At 54.4% G+C, this 19,224-nt stretch overlaps 5 protein-coding genes across 5 annotated transcripts; 3 read left to right on the top strand and 2 right to left on the bottom strand.

The window, feature by feature from the left end:
• The first annotated feature begins 40 nt into the window (after window positions 1-40).
• Window positions 41-4,702, top strand: AFUA_2G04420 (uncharacterized protein). Its single transcript, XM_744480.2, has one exon. The coding sequence runs from the start codon at window positions 1,503-1,505 to the stop codon at window positions 3,765-3,767; it is 2,265 nt and encodes a 754-aa protein (XP_749573.1). The 5' UTR covers window positions 41-1,502; the 3' UTR covers window positions 3,768-4,702.
• Window positions 4,703-4,939: 237 nt separating this feature from the next.
• AFUA_2G04400 (uncharacterized protein) lies at window positions 4,940-8,422 on the top strand. The gene is made up of 3 exons (XM_744479.2): window positions 4,940-6,061; window positions 6,130-6,556; window positions 6,611-8,422. The coding sequence occupies exons 1-3, from the start codon at window positions 5,999-6,001 to the stop codon at window positions 8,083-8,085; spliced, it is 1,965 nt and encodes a 654-aa protein (XP_749572.1). The 5' UTR covers window positions 4,940-5,998; the 3' UTR covers window positions 8,086-8,422.
• Window positions 8,423-9,124: 702 nt separating this feature from the next.
• Window positions 9,125-12,229, top strand: AFUA_2G04390 (TAPT1 family protein; the record flags this gene model as incomplete). Its single annotated transcript, XM_744478.1, has 1 exon — window positions 9,125-12,229. One exon carries the CDS (start codon window positions 9,125-9,127, stop codon window positions 12,227-12,229), a length of 3,105 nt encoding a protein of 1,034 aa, XP_749571.1.
• A 75-nt stretch (window positions 12,230-12,304) lies between these two features.
• On the bottom strand, window positions 12,305-13,746 carry AFUA_2G04380 (putative LaeA-like methyltransferase; the record flags this gene model as incomplete). The annotated part of the gene is made up of 4 exons (XM_744477.2): window positions 13,341-13,746; window positions 13,171-13,281; window positions 12,824-13,095; window positions 12,305-12,753 (listed from the first exon to the last, which is right to left on the bottom strand). The coding sequence occupies exons 1-4, from the start codon at window positions 13,397-13,399 to the stop codon at window positions 12,305-12,307; spliced, it is 891 nt and encodes a 296-aa protein (XP_749570.1). The 5' UTR covers window positions 13,400-13,746.
• A 432-nt stretch (window positions 13,747-14,178) lies between these two features.
• AFUA_2G04360 (glutamine amidotransferase subunit DUG2) lies at window positions 14,179-19,046 on the bottom strand. Its single transcript, XM_001481603.2, has 8 exons — window positions 18,741-19,046; window positions 18,598-18,635; window positions 17,957-18,189; window positions 17,778-17,903; window positions 17,597-17,728; window positions 16,998-17,549; window positions 16,761-16,947; window positions 14,179-16,712 (listed from the first exon to the last, which is right to left on the bottom strand). The coding sequence occupies exons 1-8, from the start codon at window positions 18,791-18,793 to the stop codon at window positions 15,040-15,042; spliced, it is 2,994 nt and encodes a 997-aa protein (XP_001481653.2). The 5' UTR covers window positions 18,794-19,046; the 3' UTR covers window positions 14,179-15,039.
• Between the last annotated feature and the right edge of the window lie 178 nt (window positions 19,047-19,224).

Genomic DNA, 19,224 nt, shown 5'->3' with positions numbered 1-19,224 from the left:
GTAGAATCTCTGATCGAATGGACTTGATCCTGCAAACGAACAGCAGCAAGGGGTTTTCCTTGAGGCCTTTTTTCTTTCTTTTTCTGCATCTTGTTCTTCCTGACTAGACCTGATTGAGTTTAGTGCCTCAGACTTGGATCTGCATTATTCCAGATATGGACTGGTCCTGAGACAGTGACATCCAATCAGCTGCTTAGCCGACCGCATGAGACTCAGTATATCCATATCTGCTAGATAAGACTATTGTGAGGAGTAAAGAAGAATAGCGAAGAAGGATAACTCGATCGACTTGCTAGAGCTTAACAGCTTCTTTATCTCCAGCGCTCATTTCTAAATAACCAGTAGAATTGGTGTCCTCAACGTCCTCCAGCGATGCTAGTGCTTTTCCAATGCCTCGAGTCAATCTGGTTTTCCATAGTTAATCTGCTGAGAAAATGCAGTAGTGGAAACATAACCTGAAGGTGTAGTACGGAGCAGGTAGACACGACGTAAAGTAGAGCAGATGAGCTCTCAAGGGCGAGTTGCGTCTGTTGTTGCACACAGAATGTTGGTCATGGAGCTGTATATGAGTGGCCTCATGAGTGGTCCTCTAGCTTTCCATATCGTCTGATTGACAGACGGAGTATCGAGTGGCTGAAGTCTACTGAGGGTAGTTGCTGACATCTGAAGACATCAATCCGCTCACATGTATCACTGTCTCAAGAGTGCGAGAGTCTGTTTTCTTGTATGTTTGCGGTAAACTTACTGTGGGTGCGTCTCAAGAATAGTTACGAGTAACATCAGAATTCGAATGACTGCTTCCACCTTGACAATCTCGTCGACTCACATGAAGTATAATCAGCTCCTCTTGACTGGTTATCCCCATGATCAAAGCAAACGATCGTGATATGGTAATACCACCATGACCTACTGTGATGGCATAGTGTGAAGCTCTCACCACCGAGGCCAGACGCTTCCAGCACCTCAAGATGATGCCAGTGCCTTCTCTGGACTCTGAATATTCACTTCCCATAGCCTGTATCTTGTCCAGACCGACGCAGCATCCGGATCCTGCCCCCAATAGATGGGTGATATTCACTCTGGGCCCGTTTCCGGCCCGTTTCTGTTGCTGGTTTCCCAGTTTCACCCCCCAAAAGCCTCGCTTGACAGGAGAACATTCACTCGATCTCGCTTACCTGTTGCTGGAGCAAGTTTGGTGATACTTGACACTCGTTGTGTTGTGTTTCCCCTGCCTCCTGCTCATTATCTCTCTCTCCTTTTCTGCTCTCTCTCTCTCTCTCTCTCTCCTACTCCTCTCCTTCTCTGCGAAATCATCTCATATCACCATCTTTCAATCTTCTAAAGCGATAATCAAGCAAATACTTACTCGTCAATCAAGATATCTTCATATCAAAGAATCTCATCAAGGAGCCACCAAGCGCTTCTCGTCTCTAGGCAACATTTCAAAAGACAAGAATCTTGTGTTGTCGAATTCTTTTCCCTCCACCACCCTCCCAAGCACGATGACTTCTCACGTTGAGATGTACTTCCTGTACGGAGAAGCCTACGACGAAACTGCCCCAATTACAAGGGTAGAGGCCTGGATCAGCCAGTTCGCTTACGCGGACTTGACGACCGGCGCCGCGCTTTCCTTTGCGCTCGTCACTCTTCTGGGGGTCATGGCTCTGTTTTGGGAGGATCTCGCTCCCTGGATCTCGGCCGTCGCGAAGAGACTCGTCTCACCGATCCTTGCCGTGGTTGCTGCAGCCAGTTCGCTCGTTATGCAGCTGGTTAGCATCCGCTCTCGCCAGGAGCTCGGCACCATCGTGCAGGGTTGGGTCAAGCAGCCGATTGTCGACTGTCGCCTCGTCCGACTCGTCTCCGCCGTGGTCAGCTGGTGGTTCCCCTCCAATCAACCCCTGACAACAGTCTGCCGGCTAGCCGGTTCATTTGTCTGCGGTATGACCGCGTACGTGTGGCTCTTCTTCCCTCTTTCGCAGTTCCTGTCTGGCTTCGCCGGCGGGCTAGTGACTGAGACGAAGGAGATGTCCCTGTACTGCATGGGCATCCACGGACGGTGGACCGTCGCTAGTCGGCTTACCTGGCGTCAGTGGGGGAGGGTCGCCTTCTGCAACGGTGAGGAGACCGGACTCGAGCTGCGCGCGATAATCGAGGACGATTGGCAACTGCCCCGTCTTTTCGACCTCGACGGCGAGATCCACCACCTCCGAATCCTTGCTTTCGTGGTTGCCAGTGTCTCGCTCGCCATCACGGCGGCATGGTCGTTCCGCGCTCTCTCCGAGACCGCCCTGTTCGCGCGTGTCGTCGTTGTTTTCCAGCAGCCCTCGTCTCCGGGCCAGAGAGCGGACCATGTCGCCGGCAGCGAGACACAGCTTTCTGGGTCGTCCATCAACAGGCGGCAGGATGACTTGATGAACCTGATCAGCAGGTACGAAGGCATCCTTTCCGAGAAGGAACGTCTCCTGTCCGCCACGACCCAGAAGCTTAGGGCGACCGAGCAACGGCTGGAGGATGGCTGGGCTCAAGCCAAGCGGCTGGCTGCCCTCCACGTCAAACGCGACGAGGAAACTCGCGCCCGTGAGTCGACCGACGTTGCTCAGTTGCGACGCAAGCTCGCGGAAACGGAGGCACGGCTCAGCCTGGCCCATGGTAGAGCGAGAGCGGTGGAAGATGATGCCACTGCGAGAGTGCGGTCCCTCTGCAATCAAGTGGCCGAGCTGGAACAGCAGCTGCAGGCCCAGAGGGAACAGGCAGGGGACATTTCCCTGGGCGAAGTCCATTCGCTCAGAGCCGAACTCGAGGTTCGGAATGACCAGCTCGTCGCCGTCGAGCACCGCCTGGCCGCCGCAGAGACCCGAGAGCGCGACTCTCGTGGCCGGGCAAACGATAGCGAAGCCGAACGTCGCCAACTCGCCGATCGCGTCCACGAGCTCGATGCTCAAGCCCAGGAACTCACTGCCCAGAACGAGGTGCTCCAGGCCTTGTGCGACTCCCTGTCGCGGGAGTGTGGTTCTCTGGCGGCAATCCAGCGGGAGCGTGATAACGCCTTCGGGCTGATATCCGCCCTGCAGCACGAGCTCGTATCGACAAGAGCGACGGCGGAGACCGCATTTAGGGAATCCCAGGAGTCCCTCGCTCAGACTCGCGCAGCCGAATCAACCCTCCGACAATCCATGCAGGAACTCAGGCACACCTGCGACTTGACTCTCGCGCAGGAACGTGCGGCCAGTGCTCGAGCTCAGGCTCGGGCATCCGAACTTGGGGCGGAGGTCGAAGACCTCCAAACCAAGGTCGGGCTGGCCATGAGGGACGCACAGAGGGCCCAGGAGAGGGCGGAGTCTGCGGAGAGGACCATCGGGATCCTCCAGACCCGCCTGACCAGGCATGAGGACGCTGCCCGGGGCGCGTTGCAAGAGATCCCCAAGCGCCAGATTGGCAACTTGGGGTCCATCTCCACCGCCCTGGCCGAGAGCGAGGTGAAGGTCGCCCAGCAGCAGGCCGAAATCAACGCCCTCCGATGCCAAGTCGAGCAGTTCAAGCTGCAGGGACCGTCGGGCCCGATCGACAAGGCTGTCCAGGAGGACGTTCAGAAGCTGCGGGCTGCCCTTGATAGGGTACGGAGAGAGCGGACGGAGGATCAACTCCGTTGGGACAAGAGAGTGCGTGAGCTGGAGGAGGACAACCGAAAGCTGCGCGTCTCTCTGTCGAACGCAGAGGCAGCGTCGGGCCGCCGCCCTGGCGGTCGCCGGCCTCCTACTCTCCCCTGATTGTCCTACACAGAGCTTGTCCAGCCCACCTGGACCGGCCGCAGAGTCCCGTTTCGACGGGGCTTTCATGGCAACGGGCCGGTGGACCCCTGAGCAGAGCCCGTGGATCGGGGCCCTATTCCTCCTTCCCTAGATGTTGACGTTTTCGGCTCGGTATCCTCACAGTGGCATAAGGTAAACGGGGGCAGCGCGTGTTGCGGAACGTGGGTGGGCTAGGGGTCCTTGATGGACACGCACACGGCGCTCGCCAGGGATAAGGGGGGCAGTGGAGGAAGGAATTGCCTTCGGGCCGGGGACTTGGACTTCCGGGTTGGACTTGGGGGATGGGGACGGTGGGCTGGTGAGGCGGGCGTGTGTTGGTGGGCGGGCTGGGGGTCCTTAATGGACAAACACACGTCCTGCGGAGGGAAGGGAATCATTGGAGTCGGCATGAGTCTTGATCATGGCCAGGATTGGTTTCGGGCGTCTGTTTCTTCCTGTGTTTCCGGCGTTCTGGCGTTGTTCTTTTACATGACGAACAAATGAACCGCTCAGTTGCGACTGAGCGATGACTGAACGAGTAGCACTTGACCTCTCATAGCCTTGATGCCGTAGACCTTCACCTTCCCAGTTGACCAATCTTGGCTGATAATGATCGACTCGGAAGATCACCTCCAGCCCTATGGACCAGCATTTGTAATGCCACTAGTTACGACTCGTCCTCTGATGTCCATGTTCATGTTCATGTTCAGAATTTTCATGATGAGGTGCGCCAGGTTATCCACCAGCCCTGTAGACCCGCGCTGTTTCATGTTCCCCCACTCGAGTCCACATTCTCCATACTAGATAGTACACACGGAGTATAGCATGGTGGATCGGCATATCGCTTATGAGAAGGGTCCATACCCCTCCATTTCATTTTTCAGTACTTCTGTGCGATCATATGTAACATAGACGGAGTATACAGAGTGTCTAGTCTCTTAACTAGCTGCCACGTACCAGTCTACTGCAGGCATTGTTCAGGCTCTATCCATTCCACCTGGTGAAAAGGGTTAAATACTAGAATGCCAAGCAGCGGGGCGTTCCTTATCCAAGGCTTTGTTGATTCTGGTGCTTTTTGTGGAGACTTGGGTATCGCCTAACTATTGAATAGCAACCATATGGTGTCTTTGCAACGGGTGCTCAGTACTTGGTGTTGACATTGACTGACTCCTGATAAGGACTATTATTTGTGACAGTGAGCAGTCCGTAATGATGATATCCAGACTCATGTCCACTTGTTTTTGTTGAGGCAGATCCATGCGTCTCGACAAGGATGTCTGTGGAGAGAACTGCTCCTCCATGGGTCAGCATAGTCTAGCGCCCGAATTGTTTCAACTCGAAAAGGAGTTTGTTTCCATTAGCGGATTTGTTGATTTATCGGGTGATAGTCTCGAGAAACCGAGGGGACAAACTGATAGACAGAGAAACTAAGGAAAATGGGGTTTGGCCGTCGATAACGGTTCCTTCATCCTCGCCTTCATTCTTCTTCTTCTTCTTCATCCATGCATTCTTTCTTTGTCCATTTCAGCCTCTTCATCTGCTGAACCCCTCCATTCCTTATTGCATCATCATCTTCTTTCTCAGCTTCGTCAGCTGTCAATCGTCAGCGTCCATTCCTTCCAAAATTCCAGTTCCAGCCTCGTGTTATCTTCATCCCCACAATCCGCACATTGACACAGACACGCGCCCTGACCCCTATCTTGGCAAAGGGATCCATCGCGATTCCTCCCACTGATGCAAAGTAGAATACTTTCAGTCACTCCTTTGCGTCTCATCTGCATCGTGCGTTAGATTCGAAAATCAATGGTGAATGGTTATTGTGCGATTGATCCGCTGCGGTTGTTGATCCCCCCCCCTCCCCCTGAAACAGGGCCTTTGACGAGCGCTTGCGACCGTCCAAGGGCCATGCGCCTGGGGATCTCGTAGCCGCCGATCGAAATCGATCATCTGGAGCTCTGTCGCTCTTTGTCCTGGGCTCTTGCTCGAAGTTTCACACAATTCTTTCGAACATATTGCTCTTTGTCTCTCGTTTCTGGAATCGCTACTGGGCGATTGCGACTGTGCACGGCTGGCCCGAGCAGGTCGATTCAGTGACAAGTCTACCTCGTCAGGTGTAAACTCATCATTCACTGTAAAACCGTCGACGTCAACTTCGTTTTCGTCCCCGTCGTTCGCTATCTGTTTCTGGCAGGACAAGGATACGCATAAAAATGCCTTGCTGTGGTGAGCGCGAAAAGGGTCCTGTGTCAAGGGAGGAGAAATGGGACTCGGTGGTAAGTGCGAAACACACGGGCGCGGTCACTGACAATTGCCAGAGAGTCGCTGATTACCTTGCTTGCAGAATCTGGACGACTTCAAGTCCGAATCGTGTCTAACGCCCTTCTCTTACTTTTTGGTATACGTCTTTCTTTTGGTCTCCATCGCGGTGTATGGCGTCGACACCTTCACTGCGGTCAATCTGCTGGCCTTCTCGCGATGGGCCGGCTCAATTGAACCGGCTATTCCCTTTACAGTGTCGAGGTGGATCTTTGCCGTTTGCATTATCGTCTCTTTCGTCCTGTTGTTTCTTCGGTGGCTTCATGCGATTCGCGCGATGCGCTCGGGGAGCATTGCCCGAAGTTACTTGGATCCGCTGGCTGCGCGGGTCCAGAGTATCCGTATGGGGAGACGTGGTCGCGGCTGGAGACGCTTTTTGGTCTTTGCGGAGTTAACGAAGAGTAAGAAGGGCGCAGAGTATGTGGCTTTGTTCGCGTACTTTTCTTTCGAGAGTAAGCCTCTTGCTTTGTCTACCTTTTTGGGGTTCAACTGACGTGCCATTCTAGGTTGGATGAACACAGTCTTCGCAGATGGTCCCCGCCAAGTTGTCAATGCCATCACTTTGTACTCCGTGATGAGAATGGACCTTCTTCCCGGTGGTAAAAACTCCGTGGACGACGACAAGGCAGGCATCATACAGTTTTTCGAGAATGTCAAAATCTTAGCCGAGGACAACAACCAGAGGGCCGTGGTCTTGTGTGGTATGCTCTTCACGCTGGTCATCTGGGTGCTGTCGATCCTCAAACTCGCATCCGCCGTGATCCTGTACCTCATCTTCCTGTTCCACCATATCCCCGCCGAGGATGGTTCTCTCAAGGTGTATTGCCGTCGGAAAATCAACGCCCGGCTCATGCGCATCGTTCGCCGGAAGGTGGACAAGGCGTTGGCCAAGAGCACCTTGGATCGCGCGCCGACTCAACCACACCTGGCCCTTGACCGGAATCCGACCCTCCCTATGGTGGCTGACCTGGATGCAGAGGACAAGGCACCGACCGTCCCGACACTCTCTCGTTCGACGACTCAGACAACGCTTCCACCGTATACTTCACGCCCAGGAACCGCGGCACCGGAGCGGAACCCAACTCTTCCTACTCTCCCCGACGTATCGTGGACGGAGAAACCGGCCATGAGCCGAACGGTGACACAATCATCGGCGCATTCGGAATCAACATCGTACTCTGGGGCTACGGCCGTCTCCGGCTACAGCCCTCTTGATCGCGGGTCCTTACCTGCGCCGCCTGTTCCTCCTGTCCCTACCAACGTGCCGATGCCCGGAGCACGTTCTTACACGCCCATATCACGGCCGCCGACAACCCGGCCAACACGTACACCGGCGCCGCCGTCCGCGACCAACGCATCAAGCCGTATGCCGACGACGATGCACCAGGGCGACTATGAGGAAGCGCCACGCCGATATCCCGATCCCTACAGTACTGATGCACCTTACGATGAAAACTATGGTGCGCATCCATCGTATAGTGCAGCCCCTGATCCTTACTCCCGTTCCGTGACGCGTGGAATTGCTGTCTCGCCTGGCGAGGACTATCCAACTCGGACGCTATCTCCTCAGAGTCACAGAGGAACACCCCAGCCATCATCATCCGACCCACCAACGAGCTATCCCGTACGAGCATACACTCCAGGTAACGCTGGGACGGCTCGACCTCCGCTGGCCGTTGATGCAGCTGCAAGTTACGCCGAAAGAACATACACCCCAGTCTCTCAGAGAGCCACACCCCGACCGCAGCAGCAGAGCTCACAGCAGCAAGGAGGTTATGTTGCATTTAATCCTTCCTCGATGGCCCCGAGCCAACCGAGTGCCGGCATTCGACCCACACATTCTCCGGTTTATCATGCGTATAGCGGACCGAGCAGTGCTACGTCGCCCAACGGGCCTAGCAACCGAGGACCGCCTGTACGGGCCTACACACCGCAAGGCTACAACCCTCACCCGCGGCCCTATCGACCAGACTACGCCTGATTGTTTCAGCATTGGGTAGTCCATGTACAGAACGATTAGTTGTGAAGCAGCTAGGTTTATGATATGTTACGACTTCCAGAAGAGCCGGTCTCTTCTGTGATTGATTGATGACTGGATCAGCGGACTTTGCACTTCATGACGGGCGGCTTCAGGTCGCGGTAAATACCCTTTAGATTTCATATGATCGACTCTTTGTTCGATACCTTCTTCGCGAACATATCATGGATTGACGCTGCTTTGCTCTCGGGCCCTCGGTGGAGTATTTCGAGCATAAACTAGATAAGCACAGCCTAGACATAGTGGCATTTACTTAGCAATTCATTAACATCCCTTATTTAATTGTGAACTAGTGTAGGGTAGAGCAATTATCTCCTTTACCTGCGCCTCTGAATTCGTATACGCGAATCCAGCGGTATGATGCTAGGGGCAGAAGACGACGACTCACGCGGTATTCCTTAGCCTGTTCTTTTGTAGCAGTAATTTTTTTTTTACCTAACCTGATCAACGCAGAGAAATATGATCGCAATTTCTTTCACCTATCCATCAACTCTGGATACCGAGTGCTGGCCACAGAGGAATGGGGTATAGAGCGGACCGGACATCTTGTCGTCTTCTACGCAATGCAGGTCTTTTAGTTTCAGACTTACTTCCGTATCTACCGGAACACAACTAAGGAATACATGAGCCTGAGATGATATCAAGTAGTGAGTTATTTAACTGCTCAGACAGAGTAGAGAGGCCGAGTTCATGAGGGTGTCCTCCGTATTCAGCGACCGCACCGCAAAGCAGCCAACTAACCACAAAAGGTATTTCCTGGTCCTAGCTTCCATCCACTTGTCCTACTCCGGACGGTGTACGGAGCAACTTATGTGTCAACTGTCAAGGAGCTCCACGCCACTGTTTAGGGTACATTTTATTCCTAAGTACATGTACCGTTAGCACAGACAGAATGGGCTTAGATTCTAACTGAGGCTACTCACCAACGGTATTCACCCGCTCTACCTAACGTCGTGGATGCGCATCGCTATCGCTCCCTGCAATGGTTCCTCATCGGCGCTCGTCTTCCTCCGACCACCACCACCCTTCGCTCCACGATAGTTATCAGCCTTCGAGTTCCTCCGATGAGCCATGGGATCTGCGGCCAGAGAATGGCACAAAGGGCGGTGAAATGCGTGAGTTGGATGGGAATGGGAACGCTGACTTGCCGCGACCGGAGACGCCTACAAGCGAGACCACAGACCGGGACATAACCACGAACGGGAACGAATCGCAAACGTTGCGGCTTCAGAGGCCGAAATCTATACGTCAAGAAACGGATGATATTGGCGAGACTATGGATGATACCGCTACGGCGAATGGGGCTTCGGATAACCAGGAGTCTCACCACGGTTACGCCGAGCTGAAAGCTGGACAGTTTCCGCCACAGCAGGCTCTGGGGCTCGTTTTTGAACATACTAATAATGGCGATGACGCCCACCGGACATCGTTGGTCGATGTGCTTCAGGGGGCTGAGGCTGGCGCCGCGCTGAATGGCTGGCCTGAGAAGATGTCGCCCTCGAAAGGGCAGGATATGGAGCGAGACCGAGAGAAGGTTCTGAAGCTGTCTCCGGCGAAGATCCAGGAGCTCACGTCGTCGCCGCAGTCAATACCGTATCGTCCTGTGGCTTCGGAGACCGAGCAAGGCCGACGGGTGTTGTCGGATGGCATACATACCACGGGTGCAGAGTCGGACGAGGGCGAGTCGAGAGCTCACGCTGGCCATCTTGCTAGAGATTTCCAGTCAGGGGATGGATTGGGGCTGGGAATCTCCGCTGCGTCGAAAAATTCCGTGTCCAACGGTCGTACGCGGCCACACGCCTCGCGGACTGTCTCGACTCCCACCTCATCGCGACGACCGACGCTACCGGGCACCAACGAACGGCTAGCGCAGACGTGGGCATCCCGGTCGAAACCGGACCGCCCGGGGATCGGTCTGGGGAACAGTCGCTTGGAGCAGGAATCCAAGCGCCAACTCAGCCCTTCGCCGGTCATCACCGAACCTGCCTTGCCCTCTCCCATGCCACCGTCCATCCCGCTTCCTCCGCTGTCGGTGCCGACGTACCTGCAATTGGAGCTCTCGTCCGGTCGACCATCCCCTTTGTATATACATCGCTCCGTCACGAATGATTTCCCGTATGAGTCGTCGCGCGTCAAACTCGAGCGCTTGTCAAGTTTTCTGAGACTGCCGCCGGCCCTGGAGCAGGTGCTCTGGTTTGGAATTCTGGCGTGCCTGGATGCGTGGCTGTATTCCTTCACGATCCTCCCCCTGCGCTTCTGCAAGGCTTTGTATATTCTGTTGGAATCCTGGTTAGTCAACCTGGGCATGGAGTTTCGTTTTGTCTCAGACTTTGTCATCAAGGGAATCGGGAGAGTCTGGCAGAGGCAGAAAAAATCAGCCCCGGTCGCGGAAGCTGAACGTAGACCGCGAGGTACTTCGGCAGAGCGAGGACCAAGAACCAAGTCCGGGGAATCGCGACGACTGCACCGTGCCGATACACACAAGTACCAACATCGCCGGCAAAAGTCCATACCCTCTGCCCTTCTGCCTGACGACAAGGCCGATATCCTCAAGGGACTGCTCATGATTGCTACATGCTGTGTTCTGATGTACTTTGACGCCAGTCGAATGTACCACTGGATTCGTGGTCAGGCGGCTATTAAACTGTACGTGATCTACAATGTGCTGGAGGTCAGTGACCGGCTGTTAGCCGCCATCGGACAAGACGTGCTCGAGTGTCTCTTCTCGCGGGAGGCTCTAGAGCGTCGCCCGGACGGGCGCAGCAAGGTGTTTCGGCCATTTGGCCTCTTTTTGCTGGCCTTGACGTATACTGTGCTTCACGCCACGTCGCTGTTCTACCAAGTCATGACGCTGAACGTGGCGGTCAACTCGTACTCGAACGCGTTGATCACGCTTTTACTTTCGAACCAGTTTGTCGAAATCAAGTCGACAGTCTTTAAGAAGTTCGAAAAGGAGAACCTGTTTCAGCTTACGTGTGCTGATGTGGTTGAGAGATTCCAGCTCTGGCTGATGCTCACGATTATCGCCTCGCGTAATATTGTCGAAACCGGAGCATTCAATTTTGTGGGCACATTGAGCTCCAGCCTGAGTAGTCGCTCGACCAGCACCAACAGCACGCCTCTGTCGACTCCTCCCAGGTCGTCGTCCTCGATTCTGCCGCAGAGTTTCACCTTCTTTCCGTCGTCACTCATCTCCTCCTTCAGCCACGTTAACTCCTTCCTGCCTACACTGGCGCAGGTGCTGGGCCCATTCTTGGTCGTCCTCGGGTCGGAGATGCTCGTGGACTGGCTCAAGCATGCATACATCAACAAGTTCAACAACACGCGGCCGGCCATCTACGGCCGCTTTTTGGATATTCTGGCCAAGGACTACTATACCAATGCGTTTGGCGACCAGAACCTCACCAAGCGTCTAGGGCTTCCGGTGATCCCGCTGTCTTGCCTCTTTTTCCGGGTCTCTGTCCAAACGTATCAGATGTTCCTTGCCGCCCTGCTTCCGCACCAGCCTTCGTCGACGGCCGTTGAGTCGACCTCCCTCGCCTCGATTCACAGCCACTACGTGCCATCGCCGATCCCGTCCGCGCCCCCGCTGACTTTGCGTACTATCCTCCCTGTCTCTGCCGCGCACGCCAGCGCTTTCTTCCGGAGGGTGTTGGCCAACGCGATGCCGTCGCCGGCACAATCGGTGTACATTTTCACCATTGTGCTGATTCTGACGGCATTTATCCTCTTGTTGATTCTAAAGTTGCTTCTCGGCATGCTTCTGCTCGTGTACTCGCGCTCGCGGTACCGGAGGATGAAGGTCAGGGAGGCGGAACAGGCAGCGCACAAGACGGACAGCGGAAGTGCCACCGGCCCGGCCTCTCGGGGACGCGAGTTCGCGATTGAAGGGAGCCGTCGCGTGGGTGGGTGGGGGTCGGTCGAGGTGAACGACGACAAGCGGCGGTGGATCTATACGGATGACCCAGAGGGACTGCGTCGGTTGAAGGCGCGGGAAGAGAGGGACAAGGAGAAGGCTGCGAAGGAGGGCGAGGCGTCGATGGACCATGTGCAGCGCTACGAGATGGTGGCCAAGCGGATATGGTAGATAGTTTAAAGAATTATTTCATTTCATTTCATATCTCATAATCATGCCACGGTCATCAATGTGTTTCAACGATCTTTACATGATTGTACAACACCCGGATCTCGGCCGCACCGGTTTCCTCGCCACCAAAACATACAGATTCACCAACGGCAACGCAGCCGTGCAATGCCGGCCAAACTCCTCAACCAGCCGCTCCGCGCGCTCTATGGCTTTCTTCTCGTCCACCACCTCGCCAGACTTGACCATCGCATGCGGCATCAGCGCCCGAAGAACCTGCATCAGCCACGTCCGCGCCGGCCCGCGCAAATGCGGCTTATCCGCCGTGCTGTTGGCATACAGCCGGGCATCCACGAAACCAGTCTGCGCCGCCAGCTGATGGAGATACTGCGGTGCATACCCACACAGACCCAGTTTCTCGACCGCGTCGACGACAATCTGCCTCATTTCCATGTCGATGGGGGTAGGGTCGTCGGTGCAGAAGGCGGTGGTGTCGCAGTCGTCCCATTGGAGGTAGCCGCCTGGTTCTATTTACAGTCCTGTTCTTAGCTACCGTACAGACGTCCAAGGGAACTGCAGCAAGGGCAAGAGACTCACTCAGGAGATCGTACAGATTGCGCACCGCCCGCGGATAATCCACCTCCTTCAAGGCGCCGACGAGCAGCCGCACGTGCACGAGGTCGTACCGTCCGCGGTGCTCCTGTGGGAATGGCTGTAGGATATCCTGCACGGTGAGCTGGATCTCGTGCCGCTGGGCCTTTAGCGAGCTGAAGGGGAACTGTGCGGGGGAGATGTCGAAGCCGTGGAGGGAGAGTGTGTGGCGGGGGTGGTGGTTGTGGAGGGTTTGTGCGGCGTCAACGAGCCAGATCCTATGCAGTTGTTGGTTGTTGTCATGCTCTGGTTATTGGGGGTTGGGGATTTTGGGGGGGGGTGACTTAGGCTACCCTGTTCCTGTGGCTGCGTCTGCTATCGAGCGGATATTTGCCGTGGGAATAGAGGGGTGGATGGGTGTGCCGCCGATGACGTCCACGAGGAAGGCATGTTGAGCGTTGAGACTATAGGCATCAGCATCGGCAGTCTATCTCAGTCAGTCTCAGCCTCGGGTGCGATGTACCGTTTTGATTCCTCAGGATCACGACCTAGGAGGTAAGCTGCGTCAGATGGGGAGGCCATGGTGTGACATATCAATGATGATCAACAGGACGCAGTGGTGGATAGATATGAGAACAAGGAAGAGTATGAGAATCTATCCACTGCAAGTCATGCCATCATATGGAGTTTTCCCGTACTCTAGGACGAAGGAAAGTAGTGTATTGACACGCCATGAACCCTAAATAATGGAGATCTCCATCCAGGAAAAGACATGCACATTCTGCACAAGTCAAGCAAATCCCCTGTGCAGCATTCATACCCCGATATCATCACATAATGTCATATCATATCATCTGCTCTCGGCCAGGCCAGGCCACTGTGTTGCACTCCACATACTAAACGTACTTTCTGAGCTTGCGGCCCCATTCTTCCAGACAGTGGACCAGGAATCAGGACATTCCCGGACGCAGGAAGCTGGAGAGGGAAACTCCCACGAGTCCGGGCTGCGGGACTGCGGGTCCGAGGATCCGCCCAGGGATAACATCATGAATGTTTTTCGAGTCAGTAGTCTATTGGATGCTAGTCGAGTCTAGAGACGGGACCAGGAGAAGAAAGTACAAGACCAAGACCGACCAAACCCAGAGCAGACAATGCCCCAGTGACAAGACGTGAAGGTCCAGGCATTTGGAATCATGCATTCAATTGCACGAATCCTGCCCTCCTGTAAGCACTAACCACAGGAAAGAGTTAGTGGACTGGCTAGTCTACTTCACTGTGAACTGTCTGTGGTTGACTTCTGTCTGACCGTTGGCCTAATGGTGAATAGACGAAATGCCTATGTTCCAGAAGCCAGACTGTTGGGTGGATAGATTATTGAGCAGGATCCACATCGTGCAGCAACTGACAGCAGTGACAGGCAATCCAATTAATTTGGAATTAAATCATTACTTAGAATAGAACGCTCCGGTTCCAGTACAGCAGAGATGCTGACAGAAATCCCGCACATGAATCCAATCCCTCTGATCATCCGGAGTCCAAATGAGGAGCTACATCCGTCGTCTATCAATGCCCGGCAAAGTCAAACCCCTCATCCTCATCACGTCACTTCTTGTTTAAATCCAAAAGCAAAGGAGTCCGTACATCCTGCAGCTTAATTCTTCAAGCTAAGTAATAGTCCATACACGCGGACACCCGCCATTGGCTGTTCTTCCTGCCCAGAAGGCAACCCGGGGCCTTGGGGACAGGCGGATGCCCGTCAGGATCCACTTGCATTCGTGGGCTCGGAATCAATCATGCACGCATGCGTAGGTGGAGTGTCCTGGATCCATCCCTTTCTGCAAGGTTTCTACCATTTTTTCTATGCTGGATTGATTTGGTGCCTCGGGCTTTGCATTCGGTATCTGACTGCTGTGTATCTGTGAAGTTTACTGAATGTGCAAAAGTGCAAGTGTTTGTACCGGGCCACCGGCACGCTGACGAGCCGAGTCCGTGCGTGCGCTAAGAAAGCTGATTCCCAGTTGCGTTGACTTCGCAGGATGATCGGAGGGGAAAGTCTTGCTTTGACTCGGAGTCTGTGAAAGTGTGGAGGGGCAGAGAAGGGGAAACATGGTTGCCTTGTTTAGGAAACTAGACGACGGCCGCCGCCCAAGCTGTTCATTGTCTCACATGTCTGGGTTGCTGGCAATCTTCAAAGGGCAACCTGGTCTATTTGATGACGGAAGCTAACTGGGACGGTGGCGCCTCGGCAACCGCGAAAATACATACTGGAAGATCTCCCGACTCTTGTACAGATTCTCCACCCGCAACCGCTCATTGTACAGATGCGCATTGTCGCTCGCCTGCCCACAGGGTAAATTGGCCGCCGGCGCTGAGAACTCCTTTTCCAGGAACCGGATCGTGGGGATCGAGCCGCCCTCGCGGATGAAGATCGGCTGGACAGTGGAACGGGTGGCGACCGGCTCCTGTGCAGGGGCTGCGGGCTTCTCGTCCGAGGAGTCCCCGCTGGCGTCTGGGGAAACGATCACGCCCGATTTGCTCGTCAGCGTGGACGAGGTGGGTACTGTGCTGCTGAGGGCGGAGCGCTGGCGGGCCTTGCTCTTGCTCGCGGACGAGGTCGTGGTCGACATGATGATGCGATCGATGTGCGAGGCCAGGCTGTCCGAGGAGTCGGTGCGCGCGAGGCCCGGCGTGTCCTTGCCCTTGGGAAAACGCTGCAGCGGCGGATACTGATGTTTCTGACTGGTCTGGTCCCGGCTCCAGGCCGCGGTGATAGCTTCCGAGAGGGTCGCGAAGATCTCGTTGTCCGGATCGCCTAGCCAGGGGTCTGACTTGCCGGTGATTTCGACGGTGAGGTCGTTCTGTGACTCGAGCTTGTCGAATTGCTCCTGCGCGTACATGGTGAGGTTGGCGGCTACCTCGTCTGCCTCTTGATTGGGGACGACTCGGATCGAAAGGCTGGCTTTGGCTTTGCGCGAGATGGTGGTCGTTGCGGCCTTGCTGCTGCCGGGCACCTCAACCGAATGGATGGTAAGAGATGGCTCCCGCCACCGGTGCATCAGCGAGTTGATGAGCGCGTCACGGTCGGTGATTTCAGGGTGCTGCGGTAGCAGAATCCTTGCCACGTCGGCGAATCGCTGCTTTTCGGCTTCCGTCAGGGGAAGGACCAGGTCATGGAAGCCTGGGATATTGATCCGCCCTTTAGGACCCACCAAGCTGGCAAGCAGCATCGACAGATCCTTCAACGGCTCATCCAGCAATGCGCTGCCGTCAATACCGCTGTGCAGATCCGGATGGTCGCTGGTGACGATCAGGTTGGCATGCACCACCCCCCGCAACCCGTACGTCAAACACGGGTTGTAATCGTCGAGCCAGTAACTGTTGGCCAGTAGAATCCAATCAACCGATCCAATTTCCGGCTTGTGCTGTCGGACGGTCTCGTGGAATCCTTGAGACCCGGACTCCTCCTCGCCCTCAATAAGGAAAACAACGTCACAAGGAAGCGCCTTTTGCCGTGCTAGATCCGCTGCCGCATACAATGCCGCCAAGATAGGCCCTTTGTTGTCGGAAACTCCGCGGCCGTACAAAAAGCCATCGATGGATGCCAGCTGGTATGGATCGGTATTCCACTTGGTTCGGTTGGCATCCGCACTCACAACATCGTAATGGCCATAGAACAGAAGAGTCTTGTCAACTTTATCCGGGGAGTTGGCGCTGAACCGTGCGTACACAATCGGATTGGTGTCCTGTCCGGTGGGCAGGAGCTTCGTCTTCGCCCCCAGGTAGATGCAGTGTCGCCGGAGGAATGCCGCGCCCTGATTGCACTCCCCGGCGAATTTCGGGCTAGCCGAGACTGTTTTGAAGGCGACGAATCTCGCAAGGAAGTTGACCATCTCGTCTGCACCCACATAAGCATCGTGACTGGGTCAAATAGTCTCGATCTTACCGTTATTGATCGGTGCTTGCTCATTCTGCTTGCTAGACACCTCCGTCAAATCCCAGATGCCCACCGTATTGTCATTGCCCCCACTCGCGTAGATAAGCCGGTCCTTGAAACGGCCGGCTGCAGACGCCAGCATCGTTCCTCCGTGAGCAATCCAGCTGCCCACTTCTTCAAATCGAGAATTAAATTTCTGGTCACGAGATCAGACACGCTCCAACATCAGTATAGCCAAGAACATACCTTGATGACTCCATTCGAATCACCACAAACCACCAATCCCTGAACGATATCAACAGCCCACAGGTCACCTGTATGTCCGGTGATGCGCTTCACCAGCTGCCGAGAGTCCAGATTCCAAATGTTTAGCGCACCCCCGGACAGACCACAGTAGAGGAACGATCCGTCGACGGCCAACGCAAGAACCGGATCCCCGTTCTCGAGCGCTGCCATTTCGGACGGCGCCTCGTCCTGGTCCAACCGCCACAGCTTGACCACGCCGTCGCCAGCGCCCGTCACAAGCACCTCCTCCGTAGGCGATGATTCAAGCAGGCCTCGGACAAGAAGCATGGTGTAGATGTATCCATGATGCGAGAAGAGTTTGTGATGGTCGCGCTTGAAGGTCAGGACTTGACCACCTTGGATGACTGCCCGTACGCCATCAGCACCCGCGTCTGGCCGGGGTGCGCGTGACCCGTCGGGCCCCCGGGAATCAAAGAACCGGTGCGTGCGCTTCGACAGATGAGCGGCTGACTGATTCGTCGAGACTGCGTCTGTTTTGGAGAGGTCGCACCACTGGAATCGTCAATACTGAACCTTCTGAAGGATCAGTATAAGCCTACCTGGATGCTAGTGTTTTGGCCTCCGCAGTAGATCGTCTTCAGACTAGACGAGTACGCGACGGAGAAGATATCACCCACGTCGTGGTGAGAGTGAATCGAATATAGTCGATCAAACGTCCTCGTGGACCAGACCTGGCAAAGTCAACAAGCTGGACTTCAAGCAGACGTATAATTAAGTTACATTGATGACGGAATCTCCACCACTGGAGAAGAGAAGGTCGCCGTCCTCGGACAGATAAAGACCCAAGACACTTTCTTGATGAGCGTGGACAGAAAGCACAAGTTCATATGTCTCGAGTGACCACGCCTATGCCGGATTAAGTATATGCCTACCAAGACTCAGGAATTAGAATAACTTACCACAATATCCCCTCCCTGTAACCCAGCAAAAACGCACTCATCATCTATGACCAGAGCAAGCACGGATCGACTAGCCTGTACTCGATGCCCAATACCACAGTCTGGTCGGGTGTTTAGATGATCAGGGCCATCGTTGAGGTGCTGAGTCAATGGTTGAGAGTCCAGCCCCGGAATGGTGCGATCATGATTTCCTCCTGAGGGATCAGGCTTCCCCTGCACTGTGCTGTTCATCGCTATAACACGATGAACCAGAGAATCTTAGCCAGGTTTTCTTCCTATGGACTGGATGCTGTGGCTTTGGCTGGGAGGAAGTGGTGGTCTGCTTCAACCACGTGATGCTCTCTTCCAGAGGTGTTGATGAGTCACCTCAAGAACTACCGTAGATACATATAAACGAGTTAACAGAGGAGAAATACAAATTAAAGAAAAGAAATAGAATTGATGATATCGCTCCTTGAATTGAGCGCGCAGTCAACGAGAGCCCAGGATCCAGGAACTTCTTTTGCTTCTTTTCTGCGGTGATGTCGTGATCGAAGGTGTGGCGGTGCAACTAAAGGCAATGAAAGCATCAAAACGCGGCGAAACAGCCAGCCAGACTCCCGTTATACCCTGAGCCATAGAAGTACTTCTTTGTGACATACCTCGAAGGCGCTCTCGGTTCTTCTGACAACATGACTGTCTGCATTAGATTGTCAGTTCTGGAAATACTGCTTCTGTTTATTATCCAAGCTGCTGCGAGTACTGCAGATAGGACCATTAACGCTCAATACAAGGCAGTACTGACCTAGGTTCCCATAGAAGACGGGTTATCAGAGCATTTGTCCTGCATTGAGACATATTCCATCAGGTTCTAAGCTGCAGACTTCAGGGGGGAAATCAAACTATCAGTAACACAGGGAAGATCAAGTAGGCCGATGCAGCATTTATACCCATCAGAATCCCCAGATCAAGGGGACACAAAGATATCGCAAGGCAAAGGGAGAATGATGAAGTGATGAGGGACAAGGAATGAGCGAAAGAGTCACAGGCACAATGACTTATCTACCCCTAGTTGAGATATGAACAAGTTACTGTAAGTACATGATTTCCCTGCCGGAGATACGGTGTAGCTCTCCTATCATGATTTTCTTTTGCTCAAAGCTCTTGCATTTGACGGACGATAGGTTTGACCATTTCTTTACAGTTCAAACTCAGCCATGACATTCCATCTGCCACACGCCTTACAAAAGCATTTTAAAGGATCCAGAAAGACTCGTGGTCATTCTCTT

Source organism: Aspergillus fumigatus, chromosome 2, assembly GCF_000002655.1.
Source record: "Aspergillus fumigatus Af293 chromosome 2, whole genome shotgun sequence".
NCBI lineage: Eukaryota > Fungi > Ascomycota > Eurotiomycetes > Eurotiales > Aspergillaceae > Aspergillus > Aspergillus fumigatus.
The sequence above is the reverse complement of the archived record's forward strand: the minus strand, read 5'-3'. Positions and strand labels throughout refer to the sequence as shown.